At 46.0% G+C, this 17,939-nt stretch overlaps 1 protein-coding gene across 1 annotated transcript in view; it reads left to right on the forward strand.

The window, feature by feature from the left end:
• kif26ab (kinesin family member 26Ab) overlaps positions 1-17,684 on the forward strand; it is a 65,509-nt gene extending 47,825 nt beyond the window's left edge. The window contains exons 5-16 of the mRNA XM_073484317.1: positions 1,608-1,791; positions 4,499-4,711; positions 5,747-5,840; positions 6,461-6,723; positions 7,609-7,792; positions 8,553-8,712; positions 9,039-9,201; positions 10,045-13,297; positions 13,914-14,107; positions 15,018-15,041; positions 15,361-15,511; positions 15,613-17,684. Of these exons, the coding sequence (XP_073340418.1) occupies positions 1,608-1,791; positions 4,499-4,711; positions 5,747-5,840; positions 6,461-6,723; positions 7,609-7,792; positions 8,553-8,712; positions 9,039-9,201; positions 10,045-13,297; positions 13,914-14,107; positions 15,018-15,041; positions 15,361-15,511; positions 15,613-15,794 (5,065 nt within the window). The 3' untranslated portion in view covers positions 15,795-17,684. The remainder of the gene's footprint in view (positions 1-1,607; positions 1,792-4,498; positions 4,712-5,746; positions 5,841-6,460; positions 6,724-7,608; positions 7,793-8,552; positions 8,713-9,038; positions 9,202-10,044; positions 13,298-13,913; positions 14,108-15,017; positions 15,042-15,360; positions 15,512-15,612) is intronic.
• The last annotated feature ends 255 nt before the right edge of the window (positions 17,685-17,939 follow it).

Consider the following 17,939-nt stretch of genomic DNA (forward strand, 5'->3'; position numbering starts at 1 on the left):
GTAGTCGCACACAGCCACGTGTACTCCGGTGTAGTTTCCTCTTTCTCTCTCTCCATCTCACATTCATCTATCCCATCTCATTTTTTTTTTCTGTCACGCGATCCGTCTCGCATGCTATCACATAGGCAGCTCCCCGGGGAGAGCCTTCTCCTGTAGCCTACTTGGATGCAATAATTATTCCATCAGCCGGCAGTGTGTTCCCTGATTGTGCTCTTGGGCTGTCGCTGCAGGGGGCGTACAGTGGAGAGGGGTGTGTTGAGGAGGGGAGGGGGGCCGGTTGTCACTCCAGGACGCGTGGGGAGGGACGGAGGAGGGGGTTTGTGTTTTTGGCAGTAGCCCACCCAGTCTTGTCCGGAGAAGTCCAGAGCTGGACTAATGAGCTCAGGCTGGCCTATTAGGAAACTGCTGCTCACCAGGACACACATGAATCTGCTCCTTTCTGCTCTCTCCTTCTTTCTCTTTTCCCCATGCTCTGCTTCCTTTACCTCTAAAATCCCCTGCTCTGCAGATTTCTCATCTTTTAATCTCTCACTCCAATTTTCTTTCATTCTCCGTGCCACTCTTTCCTTCATGGTGACAACCGTCTCTTTGTCTTCCCCACATTTCTCTGAAATCCGACTGCTTGAGTGAAAACCATTTAAATTTCCTTGGAGTATTACTTTCCTCCCTGACCTTGAATTTCCAGCTGAGGTGCAGTGTTAGCTGATCCAAAGCGATGCCATACCTGGAACCACTCAAAGTCTGGCCAGATTCCCCGCAGGCTGTGCAGAGATATTGCTGCTGTCCTTTGAGTTGCAGGAATTTAGACAGAAAGGGGTGCACGTGCCCGACTCTGTTGGCCCTGTGACCAATCTATGTCTGCTTAGCACCGAGTCTGGGAGACAAGAGGCTGGGATGACAGTGGATTTTAATTAGAGGACTGTCAAAAAGGCTGGATTCAGTTACAGCAGAGGGTTCTGTTTGGTGCCAGCACAGCAGCACAGCTATCTAGATCTAGTGCTGGCCAGCTTGTCTAATGTAAATGATCCCAACATATAGTACACACTCCACTTTGACTTAAATGGCAGGTGAACATGCTCTGTCATAATTGCTTAGCTTAAGTAACAGAGATAGACATGACTATCCCAGAGGGCAGTGTTTGAGCAGTCCTAACATGTCATGTGTGTGACAGTTGTTTTGTGTTTGATCAAGATGAATGCATGTGTTTACTGTGCCTTCCTGCTATGACAACCTATATTCAGTCCCTGACAGACGAGGAGCCATGTCTGGTGATCATTTATCTTATGGATTTTGTGGTTTCTGGTGCAAAAATGAAAGTAGTGGAAGTGTTATGTTCTTGGAGTGGTAAATGGTCAGAGTGTTGCTCTCCTGCTGACTTGTTTTTTACTTTGAGAAACTAAAAGCAGCTTGTTGACCTTTATGCTACAGTGGGATTTCTAAAGGCTTTGCAGCACATCCATTAAAAATGTCACGCTAGACATTTAAAATCAATAAGGTCTGGGTTGGCTACCATGCTGCAAGAAAACATCACCTGAGCTGAATGGATAGCTGGTTTTATCTAAGTTTAGCTTCAACCTAAAGGTGTTTTTTTTTTTTTTCATTTCCAGGGCAGCTCAGAAGCTGAATCTGTCCTCCAAGCGGAAGAAGCATCAGCCCTCGCTCCTCCACCCGCAGGAGCCCTCCATTTACCCCACCAACTTCAGCGGCATCCTGCAGGTCTCGCCGCCCCCTGCCCCGCCATGCCTGCTCCGAGCCGTGTCCAAAGTGAAAGAGAACCCAGGGATGGGAAAGGTGAGAACAGACCAGTATACACAAAGACTCAATAATGCACACAGACTATGCTCTCACCCCTACACAACCACAGATACACACAGAGCCCTATTTGAAGGGGAGAATGCAGGGTGGCGACACACTGGTCTGCAGGCAGCGTGCCGTCTGGTCCGGTCCATGCAGATGTAGTCCGATAAGCCTTGTGGAATGTCATGAATTCAGTCAGTTTGTGAAACCAGCATTCCTCCGCCTGAATACAGAAAGACAGCGAAAACTATAATTCACAAATCTGCGGTCACGCTAGCCGCAGGATGTGTGATTCCATTTTAGGTACGCTGAGCGATGATGAAAGTCAGGCTGGCAGCAATAGGATGGTCATTAAACAAAGCTGTATAAACACGTCGCTCTTCCTTTGTGGTTTATTGGGTATTGTTTGTCTGAGCTGGCGTCCTGTATTTATAAAGCAGGAGAAGAAGTCCCCTAACAAGATTAGATCCCACCTGGATAGGAAGTGCTCGCTTCTGTTGCCAGGTATCCAGACGGTTGAGATTCTGCCATATATTGTAAGTCTCCCATTGACACGCGGACTTCATAAAAACCTGTGTTATTAACAAGCCTCCTCAAGCCCACACCTGAGGTGTATTGCACATCTGTGCAGCTAAAGGGGCTGGATTTAAAGGGAGAACAGGATTTATGATGTTCTTCCTGGCCAGATTTTCAGGTTCTGTTATTGTAATGCAGACACATCAATGTGCTTTCTCCGTCTTTGTCCCTGTCTGTCTTTTGCTTGTTGAATTTTTGCACAGTTGCAATAACATTTTTTAGTGGCATACACAGCTTTAACTTTGCCCGCATCTGTTTCATATTAATTCAACTTACTTCGACTTGGGTGAATGTCTTGTTTCCAACAGCCGTATGTGGGTCACTTCCACTTTTCCACTTTTGACCCAGACACAGGTCTTCCAGGCATAGACAGTTGAGTTGATGGAGGAATGCCAAGCCTCACTAATGGATTTTGGGGGGGATCAAGGGACAGGGAAACAGGGGCCATTAGCACAGAGTCTGAGGTGTGAAAATAGTGTAGCCAATCCTCTGTAGCCTCGAGTATCTGATCTCTGCCAACATAAATAAAACTGAGACATTAGCCCGCCTGCTAGCCTCTGTCTGGTAGACTCAGCCGTCATATGTGGAAGCCTGGCTTAAATGTCATAGCAAATGTAATTTACTCAACATATGCACACGTCAGTCACGATAACAGCCCCCTGTGGAGTATAAAGAGAGTTTGCACTTGGCCTGCGGAGTCCAAGATGAATTCACTCACTGAAAGAAAGGGATTTCCAGTGACATTGTTCCACAGGGCTGGTGCCAGGATCTGTAGCAATATTTATACACTAGTGCGGGGAAGAATGGACCTTTTGTGTAGCTGTGAAGAGGGTGGAGAGTCCCAGGCTGAGCGAAAGAGTCTTCTCTCAAAAAGGAAAGGGAGTTAGCTATATTTGAGGGTCTTTATTTCAATGCCTGAGAGGCATCATAGGTACTTTTTCAAGGAGCTTTGAAATGGCTCAGGATTGAGTTCCCTATCATATACACTGCAGGATATAGAAACTGTTCAGTTGATATTATGCAAGGCGTAACACTAAACACTCAGGGAGTTGACAGGGAGCCCAAAGACTGCTATACATATCCCAAGAGCTGTTTATGTCTCCTGTCAGTCACAGATATATTGCCGCACAGTGCCTTTGGAGATACAGTTGAGGTGTATTTCTGACCATCAGATTGTAAGGCAGGAGAGTTGTCAGCATGTTAAATGAAGGCGATTGTAAATATGGGTGTCATACAACCAGACATGCACCAGGAAATGTCTCGAGAAAGGTATTTTTGACCAAAATGTCAACTTTTTAAAATAAATCTCCCACTGCAGATGTAAAAAGTGTGTGGGAATTTACTCTTCTTTTCCCTTTGACTCATTATGCACAAGAAATGGTGAAATTTTTTTGGTATTATGTGTAAGAGGTGCCACTCTACGCAACTGGCAGGATGACTTCACCGCTGTAACCACAGCAATAACATTAGACATGAACGGGCTTGTCAGAGCAGCGCCAAATCAACACCCTTAGATATGAGCCGTCATCCTTTTTAGCGTTCGATGCGGGTGTGATGAACTGTACCTCGACCTGTGGAATGTGCTAAGACTGTAAGCTCGCTTTATGAATGTTGAGCCCCAGAATGCAACAGGCTGCGTTTCCATCCAGCTTCTTAATGTGGAGCTGCCATTTTCCAGGCTGCAGAGGGGAGAGGGAGGAGAAGGAGGGAAGAGTGAGTGGGTGGGATAAGAGGGGGGCCATATGCTCCTGCACTCCCATGCTGGTGAGCTGCTGGTCCAGAAAAACAACCCCGCTCGAGGGATAATCCACCACACCCAGCATGGCGCTTCACCCGCATTAAGGTCTGCCATTTACGCACCTTGTTGCCTTTAGCTGACACCATTAAGGCGATGTGTTGACCCATTGGGTTCGCCAGTCAATGTGAGAGTGTTTCCATGGCAGCCTTCAATGTTCATGAACATGCCAACCATACATTTCTGCTCTGTCCTCTGTAAGTAAAAGATGTTAAGCTTAGACTGTAAAATGCATTCCTACATCTCTCTGCTGAGCCCACCTGTCCCTTTTTCATGTTTTCTCACTCTCTAATCTTTCTGTGTTTTTTTCCTCTTCGCTCTGTGCTTTAGGTGAAAGTGATGATGCGTATCTGTCCATCTCTGGAGGCTGCAGACTCCTCTGAGTCTCTGTCATTCCTGAAAGTGGACAGCAGGAAGAAGCAGCTCACCCTCTACGACCCCGCCTCCAGCCCACACTCCGGTTCAGGACACAGGAGATCTGCCACTGTGGCCGTCCCAAAGATATTCGCCTTCGATGCTGTTTTTACCCAGGATGCCTCACAAGTAAGCGCCAGCAGGACATATGTGCTATATGTGTGCGTATGTTTTTTTTAAGGTGTCGTGTGGGAATTCAGCCTCTCAAGGGCAAAGAGATGTCTTTATGGTGGCAGGGTGTGGTCAGGGGCTTAGAGAAAAAATGCCTGTCTTGGGTCAGAGGGCATTCTTACCAGTGTGGGCCGAACAGCTGGGCCTTTTAAGCCCTGTGGGGAATGATTTGAATCCATACCAGTTATATCTAACCTCTCCTTTCATTGGACAGCTATATATGACCTCAGACCTCTGCAGCCTACAGCAGGCATACCCACTGAGATCAAAGGCAAAGGTCATGTACATGTTTACTATATGGTAACATGGGAGTAGACCAGTTTTGCTCTCTTGACAGGCTAAAACAAACACCATTACCCTTTAATGGAATGATTGTATCCATGTCACTCACTGCAATATTTACAAAAAATTTGAGATCAAGTATTTTACACATCTCCCCACGGTGCAGTGAACTCTAAATAGCCACGACAGCAGAGGAGATTGTCATCACCGGTGTAGGACGGGTGAGAGCCTCAGATCCTCTATCATACCACCTACTTGGAGCAAGTATTTTCCGAAGTAAGCCACCGACTAAATGTTGCTGCTGCATAGCTGAGGCCAAGCTGCTAGATTGTGCCGCTGGGACGGCACTGCTGGTGGCTAACGGTAACAGCAAGCTGTTCTCCTGTTAGAGGCCTTGTTTGCTGTGTGATGTATGGGGAAAGGGCCTCTGCTGCAGAAGCCTCGCCCCAGAGGACCCATGCTGAAACAGATTGCAAAAAATGAGCCACACGTTGCAGCACACACAAACACACATAAATGCACGAACTCCTGAGTGATGAAAAATACTGAAACCATTAATGGGATTTGGTGTGAGCAAAACCAAATAACCGGTTTATGTGGTATCATTTTGGATTCATTGTTCTCAGTGTGCCTGTTCGACAGCGTTTCTTGGATGCGGCTGAACTGTAAATTGACTGCGAGGGGGCTGTCTCTGTGCGTTTTTTTCCACAGGCTGAGGTGTGCTCAGGGACAGTGGCCGAGGTCATACAGTCCGTGGTGAACGGCGCAGACGGCTGCATCTTCTGCTTCGGCCAAGTCAAGCTCGGTAAGCTCCTCCACTGGCGAGAGATTAGACGAGAGCCTTTGTTAGCCAAAGAAAACTCTCATTGCTCTTTGTTAGCCACACTTGATGTCCACAATTGGCTTAGCGGTGCACTGGGGTGAGTCAAGGAATGGGAGATTGGAGGGAAGGCATGGGTAGTGAGTCTGGTGCGGGTGGGGGTGTGGGGGTAAAGTGCTGCATCCAAGCTTCAGGGCTCAGTCTGTAATTAAAATCTTAGTAATTGGCCTGCCCAGTGCTCTTAGGCTGAAGGGCTGGCTCTCCTCGTGCTGCCGTTTCCACTACCTATAATTCTCTGCAGAATTACTGCTTCTGGAATGGGTTCTTGGATTAGCACTTTTTTATTTGGCATGTACTGGATACTACCTCCACAGCCCCACATCAACCATTATTAATTTTTTTCATCAGCAGTTGTTAAACACAATAACCCTCAGAAAATATCCAATGTCAGGGTCTATTCCTTTGTCAACTTCCTGCCCATTCCAGACAGCTTAATGAAAGAAGTAATTTTAGTTTGAACATATAGTGAGTGCAGCTGGCTTCCAGACACAAGGCAATATTTCCGTTTCCAACGCACCCCCCCTCTCTCTTTCACACATCCCCAGGCAAGACATACACCATGATTGGCAAAGACAGCACCACTCAGAGCCTCGGCATCGTGCCCTGTGCCATTTCCTGGCTCTTCAAGCTCATCAATGAGCGCAAGGAGAAGACGGGCACGCGCTTCTCCGTCCGAGTATCCGCAGTGGAAATCTTCGGGAAGGATGAGGAGCTGAAGGACCTTCTGTCCGAGGTGTCAACAGGCAGCCTGCAGGAAGGCCAGTCCCCAGGCATCCACCTGAGGGAGGATCCCATCTGTGGCACTCAGGTGAGAAGCGCTCCACCTCTCCACTCTCTTTGTTCGCTGATCCTTTTCATTCTCTCTGCGGGTTATGGAGTATTAGTCTGTCTGAGTATTGATTTCTTTCTCGCTATGATCTTCCTCTTCCTCTCCCAAAGATGTATGACTTTTTTCTTCTGAGTGCCCATGTGTGTATGTGTATTTTATTTCATCTCCCAGGACTTCCTAGTCAGCCTCGCTCTATCTTACCCGCTTCTGAAATCCTCGCTTTATATTTCCACCAAACCCATCTGTGGTATTGATGGCTTTCTTCTTACCTTTGTATTGACTCCCCTGTCAGCATCCATCAGCATCTATTACCTGTGTGTTAGCGCTGGCCCTCTTCAGCACAATGGAAGTGCTGTTGGGGGATGGTGGGAGACTGTAGGTTTGAAGGCACTCACAGGTGTTGCTGTCAGATGTTGTTTTTTGGGGATCTGTATGGACTCTGACTTCAAAGGCTGAGCACTTCTGTGAAGCTCCTTCCTGCTCTTCCTCTCAGCAGCCACACGTGGGCTCTCTTCATGATGCCCCCCCCCCTTCTCTCTCTCCTACCTCCCCCCTTTCCCCTCCTCTCTTTCTGTATCACCACCATCATCACATCCACTGTGAGGGAAGTGCCCCTGCCTCCTGCTCCACCATTACCTCTCCTAATCCTCCTCCCTCTGTGTGCATATCTGCTGTTTTAATTGCCCCTGAGACCCAATCTAATGGGCAAGAAATGCGTGCCGGGGTCCAATTAACTGGCTCCCCTCTCTCTTCTCTATCCTCTCTTCCCCAGTATCCTTTTCACATCTGTCCTCTTTCTCAAGCCCTATGTGGTCTCCTTTGCTCACCCTAACCCCGCTCTCTGTCTCCTCCTCCCCCCTGCAGCTCCAGAATCAGAGTGAGCTACGTGCCCCGACGGCGGATAAAGCCGCCTTCTTCCTGGATGCCGCTATCGCCGCACGCAGCACCAGCAGGCCCAATGCAGATGAGGAAGATCGACGCAACTCCCATATGTTGTTCACGCTGCACATTTACCAGTACCGCATGGAGAAGAGCGGCAAGGGAGGAAGTTAGTACCATTAGATTACATCATCTACACTTTGCCACCTCACGTTTATGCAATAAACTAATGACTGCTAATGGCCATTTTTCAATTTCACACTTTTACACATCATCTAGCATGTGTGAAACATTTCCTCTGCTAATTATAGCTATCGAAAGTGACCTCTGTTTCACACTGAATAATCAAAAGGTGGTTTTGTTGCGAGATAGACGGCAGAAAAACAGTATGAATAGAACATCAGACAGGGCTCTTATTTGCAACGTTTATGGATGAATTGGTTGTAGCCTCTGTAGGGCAGAAATCTGTTAGTATGCATGTTGCACTTTGGCCAAGAGCGAATGATTTGAAGCCTCTCTGACAGGAGTTTAATGTTTTGTTGCTGTTTGTGCAATTACATCACCCACATAACAATGTGAAGCCCTGTGATTTTTATAATGACAGCCTATTCCCTCTCGCTGTATTTTAAATCATCAGAAGGGGGCCGTGTACGTGTTCCACTTTCGTTTTTATGCGTCTAACCAGCGAAGCATCCTAGTTACCATGAGTTACACATATGTTGTGAGTTCACCAGTCTGGCTGCAGTTTGAATCACTTCAGTGCGGGAATCTTACTCATAAATAAATCAGACAGCGCCGACAGTTACCCGTCTGGTCTTGGCTGAACTATGGGCCCCTCCTGTCATCATGGCACTGTGCGTGAGGAAGTGACTTCAGAGAGGGAGTGTCTGTTCTGCGCTCACCTGGTTCTGCTTCTGTCTTTGGCGCAGTGTCAGGCGGACGGAGCAGGCTGCACCTCATCGACCTGGGGAGCTGTGAGAAGGTCCTGAGTAAGAGCAGAGACGGAGGGGGAGGCTTATGTCTTTCTCTAAACGCACTGGGAAATGTCATCATGGCTTTGGCAAATGGAGCAAAACATGTACCTTACAGGTAAGAAACCCACCATTAGTTTTGATTTTACTGTGTTTTGGCTTCCGTTAAGTTGCATCTATAAGTAATTGTTTCAGGCAAGTTGCTGCATGTGTTGTCAGTCTTTCAGGTTTGCGTTAGCCTCATATAAAAGCTTTCACTGGTGTTGCTTAAGATTACATTATAGTTACTCAGGTAATGACTGAGTAATGAGACTAATAACTCGTCATTTGGGGGGTATTTTTCAGTTCAGAGAATCCTAAATGCCCCCCCCTGGAATCATGTCAGCTATTGCCATTGTGAAATATTACTGCACTGTTTACTAATAATGTAAATTCACCCTGTAGGGACAGCAAACTGACCATGTTGTTGAGGGAGTCCCTTGGCAACATCAACTGCAGAACCACCATGATCGCCCACATCTCCGATTCCCCCGCCAACTACGCTGATTCACTCACAACGATCCAGCTGGCATCCCGCATCCACCGCATGAGGAAGAAGAAATCTAAGGTGCAGTGATAAATCTGTTGAAACATATGCAGTAATAAACTCATAAACAAGTAATGGAGGAAAATCCAGTACCACCAGTAATGGCAAAATTTTTAATTTAACAACATATGCATTTAGCAGCTTAAATAATTATGCTTCTGCATAAAGATTCGTGCATGAACTGTGCTGCATTTAATCTCCATTGTTTAGAAATGATAAATGCAGAGTCATAATATTATGTGTTCCTATCATAGCAATTACATTCCTAATGTGCATGTGAAACTTGGATTGCAGTCATCGTATTTCATACCGTGATTTAAGTCCTTAAATTTGTCTTCCTCCTGTAATTTTGGAGCTATTAGGAAAATTAATGTGTGAATGCGTCTGCAAATGGAAGATTATTAGTGCAGTAACTCAGATCTAGTTTTTCTCCTCTCTTTAACACCTAATTATGTAATCAATACCACTGCCCGAGGAAGTGCGTAATGCTCCCCGGATTAGGGAAATATATGCTCCAGATAATTAGGTGGTATGACAGCATGTATTTATTCGCCACTGGTCCCAGGCATGATTACAATGCACTCCACATACAGCAATTTGTATTATTGACAGTAATTTCAGTGTGTCTATTGATGTGCACTTTTAACCTTTAGAGAAATATCGATTGGCAGTTTCACAGGAATTAATATTTTCCCCACGATTGATTTCACCATGAAATTGTTAAGAAATTAATCTTAGGAGAAAATGGATGTGTAAAATGACAAGATTGGTACATTAATGTTGTAAGAAGATAGAATTGCATTTATGAGATCATTTTCAAAACCCAAAGAATAACTTTGCTTCTGCTTTAACTCGGTTTTGCAGTATGCATCCAGTTCATCTGGAGGGGAAAGTTCCTGTGAGGAGGGGAGGATCCGCCGGCCGCCCCACCTCAGGCCCTTCCACCCTCGGACAGTAGCCCTGGACCCAGACCTGCCTGCAGTGCTCAGTGACCCAGACTACTCTTCCAGCAGTGAACAATCTTGTGATACTGTAATTTATGTGGGCCCTGGGGGGACTGCGATCTCGGACAGAGAGCTCAGTGATAATGAAGGCCCGCCTGCCTTTGTTCCAATCATCCCCTCCCTCAACAGGAAGAAGCCTGTAAGAGAGGGCCCACTGGACAGAGACCAGTTCTTTAAATGCAACACATTTGCTGAGCTGCAGGAGAGGCTTGAGTGTATTGATGGCAGTGAAGAACCTACTGCCTTTGTTGGAGAGGGTAAGCGAAATCCGGCTAGCCCTAAGACCGAAAAATCTAAGGAGAGCCAAGGCTCTGTTTCACCAAAGACTGTAGCAAATACTTCTTACACCCAAGAGGGTATGTCACCCAAACAATCTCCTAAATCTGTTGCCACACAACCATCCGGCAGTCCCGACACTAAATCTAAACTGGACAGTGCCAAGACGCAATGCATACCTGCACCAATATCAGACAGTGTTCAAAATGTATGCAGAACCAGCGCTGATGGTGAGAAAGCTTTGGTTTCTGAAAGCAGAGTTACCACTAACAAACCTAATTCTGAGCCTGTGGTGAGGGAGAAGGTCTACTTCAACAAGAAAGCTTTGCCGAAACCAGCCCCACCTCCTTCGCAACAGAGAGACTCCTGCAAGGAAACCGCAGACAATGAGGAAAGGTCCAGCACCAGAATGCCTCCTGTGGGGATGAGCCACCAAGCAATGAAAAAGAGGGATCCTTACATTTCCCCTGTGCTCAGAGCTCCAGTGGAGGTGTGCCAGGTGCGCTCTACCTTGAGAGAAAGATGTCTGGATCGGGACATCCTTAGAGCCACTGTCACCTTGCAGCAGCCTGTGGAGCTGAATGGAGAGGATGAGCTGGTGTTCACTGTGGTGGAGGAGCTGTCTATAGGCAGTATTGTTGACCAGGGTCGGCCATCCAGCATTATCAGCTTTAACAGTGACTGCTCCCTTCAGGCTCTGGCCTCTGGTTCTCGACCTGTCAGCATCATCAGCAGCATTAATGATGAGTTTGATGCCTACACGTCAGCCGTGGGAGGATCAGAGGTGAACGTTGCGGTGGCAACACCTCAGGAGGGAGCAATGGAGTGTATAGACAGCAGGGGTTCATCTATCAGCTCTTGGCTGAGTGAGGTTAGTGTCTGCACCTTGGAGAGTGAAGGGGCTCATTCTACGGACGTCTTCCTTCCACAGGCCAAACATATGGGACCAGAAGCCACCTTTTACTTCGATTCCCTGGATATGTTCCACTGTGTATCTTCTCCAAGAGATGCCAAGAACTCCCTAAATGACAGTGGATTTAGTTTTTCTGAACTAGACAGTGACAGTGCCGCCTCAAGCAAACTATCCTTGACAAAGTGCCCCCCATCTCCAGAATCAGCCAAAGGCTCCCTCCGATTCACATCTAAAATAACTAAAGCTCACTCACTTAGCTCCTCCCAACTTCCACATGGCCCCTCCATAGTCCACTCCAGTCTTCCCAGGAAGATTAAACCTACCTCATCCATCTCTCATAGTAGCAGCAGTAGCAGCAGCAGCAGTAGAGAGCCACCAAGGCAAGAGGTGAAGCAGGAGGATCCTTGGCAGCGCAACGACAACCACTCAGAACCTCAGTTTTCTGACTCCAGCAGCACCAGCAAATTTCTCAGACACCCCCCCACTGGTATCCCCTCCGGCAAAACATCCAACAACAGCAACAGTGTACCTCGCCCTCCTAAGGTGCAGGGGTCTACCTCATCCCAGAGGGTGGTCGATGGCTGTGAGAAGTCAGCTAGTAAGAATCCACCCAGCAAAATGCCTCAGCTGAGAAGAGGTGCCACCACACTTGGAACAGTGCCCGTCATCCATTCCTCCACAGACTACAAGGCAGCCCAAGATATTATTGCATCTACCACAAACCTTAAATTCTCCTCTTTGGGTAAGAACAACAAGGCTAACTCACAGAAAGCGAGCAATCTCCCCAAACCTGGCTGCACCTCTCCTCCACCACCTCCAGTGAGAAAGTCTAGTCTTGACCATAAGACTAAGACCCTGCTGCCCCAAAGTGCCTTAAAGTCAGCATATGGGGAGGCAGGAAGGGCCTCTGGAGCAAGGGCAGCTGTATCAGAGGACGAGCTTGAGGTACGTCACAGAGGAGACTCTATCAGTTTCAAAACCTCCAGCCTCAACACAGCCAAAGTTACCTCCAGCCTGAAGGCCAGAGGGGCCAGAGGAGAGGCTGGGCAGCATTACGGCAGTCAAATGTCCTTGGAAAGGTGTGAAAGCCTGTCCTTATCGGGTTCCAGAGCTGCGCTCAGCAGGGAGAACAGTGGAGCAAGTCTTGGGAGCAGCAGTGGCAAATCCAACAGATCCATTCCAAGATTTGGTATTCCTAATTCATCCAGCTCTCCTATAGCTACCTGCCCATCATCCACAAGTGGAGGAACTCTTAACAAACCCGGTCAGGTAAAAGCATCTGTGAATCCCAGAGCATTAGGGGCAGTCAATGCTAGTAAGGCACGGTCACTGTCGGCCAACAGCTCCAAGGGCCTAAGCTCCTCCACCAAATCTTTGGCTGCTCCCGTTACCAGGAATACAAATGCTAACCTCCCTCCATCAGGACGGACGCCAGCTCCTCGAACCGCTGCTGCTGTCAGCAGTAAGCCTGGCAGAGGAACCATTATGGGCACAAAGCAGGCCATGAGGGCTGCAAACAGCCGTGTGAGCGAACTGGCAACAGGCAACATATCAGGCAAACACCTGAGAGGTTCAGGAGATTCAGACAGTGGGAATGACAGCGGGGTGAACGTGAGTGATGACAAATCCCCCATGGCCATGCTGCCCTCTCCATACAGCAAAATTACAGCACCCAGACGGCCTCAACGCTACAGCAGTGGCCATGGCAGTGACAACAGTAGTGTGTTGAGCGGGGAGCTGCCTCCAGCTATGGGACGCACAGCTCTGTTCTACCACAGTGGTGGCAGCAGTGGATATGAGAGCATGATCCGTGACAGCGAGGCCACAGGCAGCGCTTCCTCTGCCCACGACTCCATGAGCGAGAGCGGCATGTCAACTTCGGGCAGAACGAGAAGCTCCAAGTATCCCAAAAAGAGAGCAAATGGTGAGAAACCACTTTGGGTGTTGGGGTTTTACAAGTACCAATGCGGGTAGAGGTGACATTCACAAATATTATGGAGAAAGCAGTGTATGTGAGATGAGAGCTACACACACTGAAATAGCATCCAGAAATGAATGCTCTCTCCTAGGAAATTAGCCATATAGCCTCTTACTTTATGAATCCATTCTTATTACATCCACAAATTGGTATTTCATTGGATTTTCGCTCCTCTTGAATCAGCAGCATACATTATTCATACATACTGTATATGGGAAAATAATAATGAATGTCCCAGACAAGACGACTTCGAACAGTGCGATCAAATAAGATGAACTGAACATGAGCAGCAGTGACCTGGTTCAGGTTTTTGCAGCCTTATATAAGCAACCATTTGAATACACATGCATTAAAACAGCACGCTGAATTTATTCAGGTTGCATATATACAAAATAGTGACTCATGCAACACTTATAAATATGCAATCACCACACCTCTGCCAACCTGTGTAAAGCCTTGCATCCCTTTACATCTCAGAATGAGACTCATACATATTTACTTGTAGATTTCAGCAGATACCACCATTGTATGTCACAAATGTAACTGGTGCCTGGCTTTGTAGGCTTCCAGAGAAGACGGCTTATCCCGGCTCCCCTGCCAGACACCTCTTCCCTGGGGAAGAAGGCGAGCACAGCAGGCCAGTGGGTGGACTTGCCTCCAATGTCAGGACCGTTGAAGGAGCCTTTTGAGATCAAGGTGTACGAGATCGACGATGTGGAACGGCTCCAGAGGCGACGTCAGGAGGAAACCACAGAGGTGAGCAGAGGGTCACTCCCATCTTGTTCTACATGGTAGTTCATCTTGTTGAACTGGTTGTGGATAATGTAACGTCTGGGTCAAGGTCTTGTGAATCCCACTTGCTAAGCCTTAGCAATATTCTGCATGTGTGACATTGGTGCTTTAAACACTCAAGATGTTCCACACTGACTTGTGGGAATGTCTTCTCTCAACTTTTCCCAGTTTCTTTTTAAAGAACAAGACAGGAATAATATGTCTCAGACGTCTGACCTTTAGTTAGCTCAGTGGCAAATCCCGGAGTTTAAGTGTCTGTGTCCAGATTCCCAGAGCTTGGTATTTTGGCAGCGATCCTCGGGAATGTCAAGAGTTCGGGAGGCAATTACTGACAAGGGTTAATTGGTTTGGATATGAGCGACGACTCGGCCTCGCAGCTGAAGACGCTGCTGGTGATGTGCGGAGGTGAAAATGAAAAAGAAGATGGTATGAGAAGATTGGTCAGGGAATGTGTGATGAATGCAAGGGTGCCCAACACAAGCCTGAATCAGCTCACCGCTAGCACTCATCACCGGCCGCCTGATGGCTTTTTATAGCCGACTCCTCTTCTGTGGATCATTAACTGCTCCCACAAGTTCAGCGCAGCCAGACAGGGATTTGTTAAGAGAAGATATTAAATCAGCTAGATGGTGGTTTGATTTACTTTCAATTAGGAAAATATGATCTCTCTCTCTCAGCAGTCGCTGTCTGAATAATAAAATGTCTTTCCCATGACTTATCCTCAATATCTCGAAATTAGTGCTGAAATGTTTTGCATGTGTGTCCGTCGCTTGTGTCTGCAGTTCGTGTGTTTATTAACATATTGTTGAGAAACTATATTTTGCCTTGTTTCACATGCTAACTTGTTCCATCTGTTTCCCCTTAATTTCTCCAGCAACCATTCCAGGATGTTGACAAGGTGAGCTCATTTTTCACGATGACTCAGGTTTAATTATTAGCAGAACAGGCTGTTTTACATAAACATAATTATAATCCAGATCACGATGGAGAAAACAATTTTTCACATCACAAAATCAGAAGCCTAACCCAAAACCATACTCTGTAGGGACAGGGTTGTTGAACAAGACATAAAAGTAAGATGTTAGCTTTAGGTTTCTTTAGTTTTAACTTATTTTACATTTAACTTTTCAGTTGACAGTTTACTTTCTGGTACTTGAGCTACTGAAGCAACTTTAAGAAGATCTCTGAAATGAAAAATATCTCTCTTTCTCTCTCAGGGCCTGCAGTATTTTAACAGTAAACTGAAGATGCTGGAGAGAAGGCAACAGCAAGTAAAGGAACTGAGGGCGAAGCATGAAGTGTTGTTGGAGGAACTAGAAGACACCAAGCTCCGACTGATGATGGAGCCCAGCAAGTGGATAGGAGAGTGTGAGTGACTGCTAAATGTTCTTTTAATGTAAGTTAATGTCTAAATTAAAAAAAAAAAAAGCTATCATGTAATCAAAAACTGATTTCCCCTTTTCCAACAGTTGAGGTGGATCCGAATTTGGATAAAGAGTCTCCAGAGTACCACGAGGCCTTGGCACAGGCCACAGAGGAGCTGGAGTTCTGTGTCAATCTATGCAAGTCCCGCGTCATGATGGTGACCTGCTTTGACATCAGCATGCCAACACCAGGTGCTCAGGAGGGACGGCGTGAAGTGGAAGTCTGAGGACGAAAAGAAAGTCGACGTGGAGAAACGAGGAAGTGAGAAAACAAAGGATGATGAGACGTATCGCTGGGGCGAAGAACAACAAGTGACAGAGACGAGATGAGAGTGGATCTTTGCATGAAAACCGAGGAAATCTACAGTGCCTCGTTGCCCAGGACATGTTTTAAACGGCAGAGAAATGAAATGTGAGCACAAATGCTTTTGCCTGCCCGGCAAAGCGGTGGCCATCACTTACTCAAGAGTCAATGAACAACACCTGGAAGTGCCTTTTTTATTGTTTTTGTTTTGAGTCATTATTTTTCATATGGTGCAGGTATCTTCAGCATACCTAAGCAAACCCTGAACATATTGCTTTTAAGAAAAAATATTTTATATTGCATTGTATAGTGTATTTATATGATTATGTGGTGTGTACAAATATCCTTTTAAGGGAAAAAAATAAAGAGGAAAAAAGAAAAAGCAATAAGCTAATGTTATTGCGCTCCCAGACTTTGCCTTTTCTCTTGTTTGAAACCTCAGTCAGCATTTTATCCATGTTCATTCAGCCTCTTGCGCCTTATGTTAACTCTCTGGTTCTGTAGTTTTCTAGATTTCCAAACTGGACTATGTTATCTCATCAAGGACTGCATTTGCTGTCTTCACTCATCGCCTGCCAGCTGGCCTGTGAGAGCTAGCGGGCTTGAGTGAATGTTTTTTCCCTCCAGTTGCCTTGATCAAAATGGGTCTCAGTGGATGCACTAAGGTAGAGCAGCAGTTATGTTGGGGGACGGAGGGCTTTTTCAAGCTGCGCCTGCCCATGTTTATCTCACTGAAAATGAGAGATTAAGCCAAAACATATCAATCAGAGGACCACTGTGATGGATAGTGAGCGATTATTCTTGATTCAGCCATTCTCTCCGGTGCCTCAGTACAGTATGTGGTCATGCAACCCTGAGAGACTTAACCCTCGCTACACAAGCCTAGGAGGATAACATGATGAATGGTTACACTGATAGCGGTGCTCATCAGTGAGCCCAATTTCTCTCCAAATGGCCTTGGACTGGGTGCTATCTATCCATACACTGTAAAACAAAGAGGCACAGATGAGATAGCACCGGTCCACTCGCCTCTTATACAGTATTTTTCAAGCGCTAGAAAGCCTCTATGCATTCCAATACTTTCACTGCAACTACTGTAAAAACCTCAATAATAACTTAAGGGCAGAAACACAGTTTGTCCTCTTTTGTCCCCTGTTTGTTTTTGTTTTTTTAACTAGGCAAATTAGCAAAGTTGATCCAGTGTCTCAAACAAAGACTCAAGAATAGTTGGTTTTCTGTGAAATGATGCAGTGAATAAAGGCAAGTGATGGTGACATTGTTTTGGAAAATCAATCATGATATCAGCTCTTTGTAGCTGCCAGAATGTGCTTGTTATGAATCAGACGGCTGACACAGAGAGAGGAAAGATGATCGGTGAAAATGATTGTTAAGAAAAAACAAACTGGCTTTGTTGTATTTTGGTATGTTTGTTTCTATATCTATGACAAATATGACTTTGTTTTCTTTCTTTTACAAAGATGTACTCTCTCAGGCCCTCTCTCAAGATGCTGCATGAGATTTTTTAATCATTTTTAAGGATGATTTCTACTCCATTTTTACCATTCTAATTTTTTACAATAACTTCAGTTTTCACTACTATGGGTTTAGGCTCATAAATTAAATAACTATTACCAAACCAAGACCTTTTTCCAAGAAATTATTATATGTGAGGTCATATTTCATATCAAAACCCATATTTTCGAATATCTTTGTTTTTGTATAGGATTTTCAAACCCTGTGTATAAATGTATGATACGGCAGCTTGTGTTTTACTTTTACAGTACCTGTGAATAAAATTTTTCTTCTTACTGATGATCCAGAGTTGATTGTTTTTCCTGAGGTCGCATATTCTGTATTCATTCATGGGATTGTTTGTCTCCACACGATCGCGAAGAAGAAAAGGTTTAATGCAGCTATAGTTTGAAACAGCAGGTAGCCAAGATGTGATAGATCAAACGACTACATCAGAGGGAAAACTTCATATTCTTGCGGTTGTATGTGGCTGTTTGTAAGTCTCTCATCTTACTGGGAAATCCAAACAGTCAATTAATCACTAAGCTCCACATCA

Source organism: Pagrus major, chromosome 16 (genome assembly GCF_040436345.1).
Source record: "Pagrus major chromosome 16, Pma_NU_1.0".
NCBI lineage: Eukaryota > Metazoa > Chordata > Actinopteri > Spariformes > Sparidae > Pagrus > Pagrus major.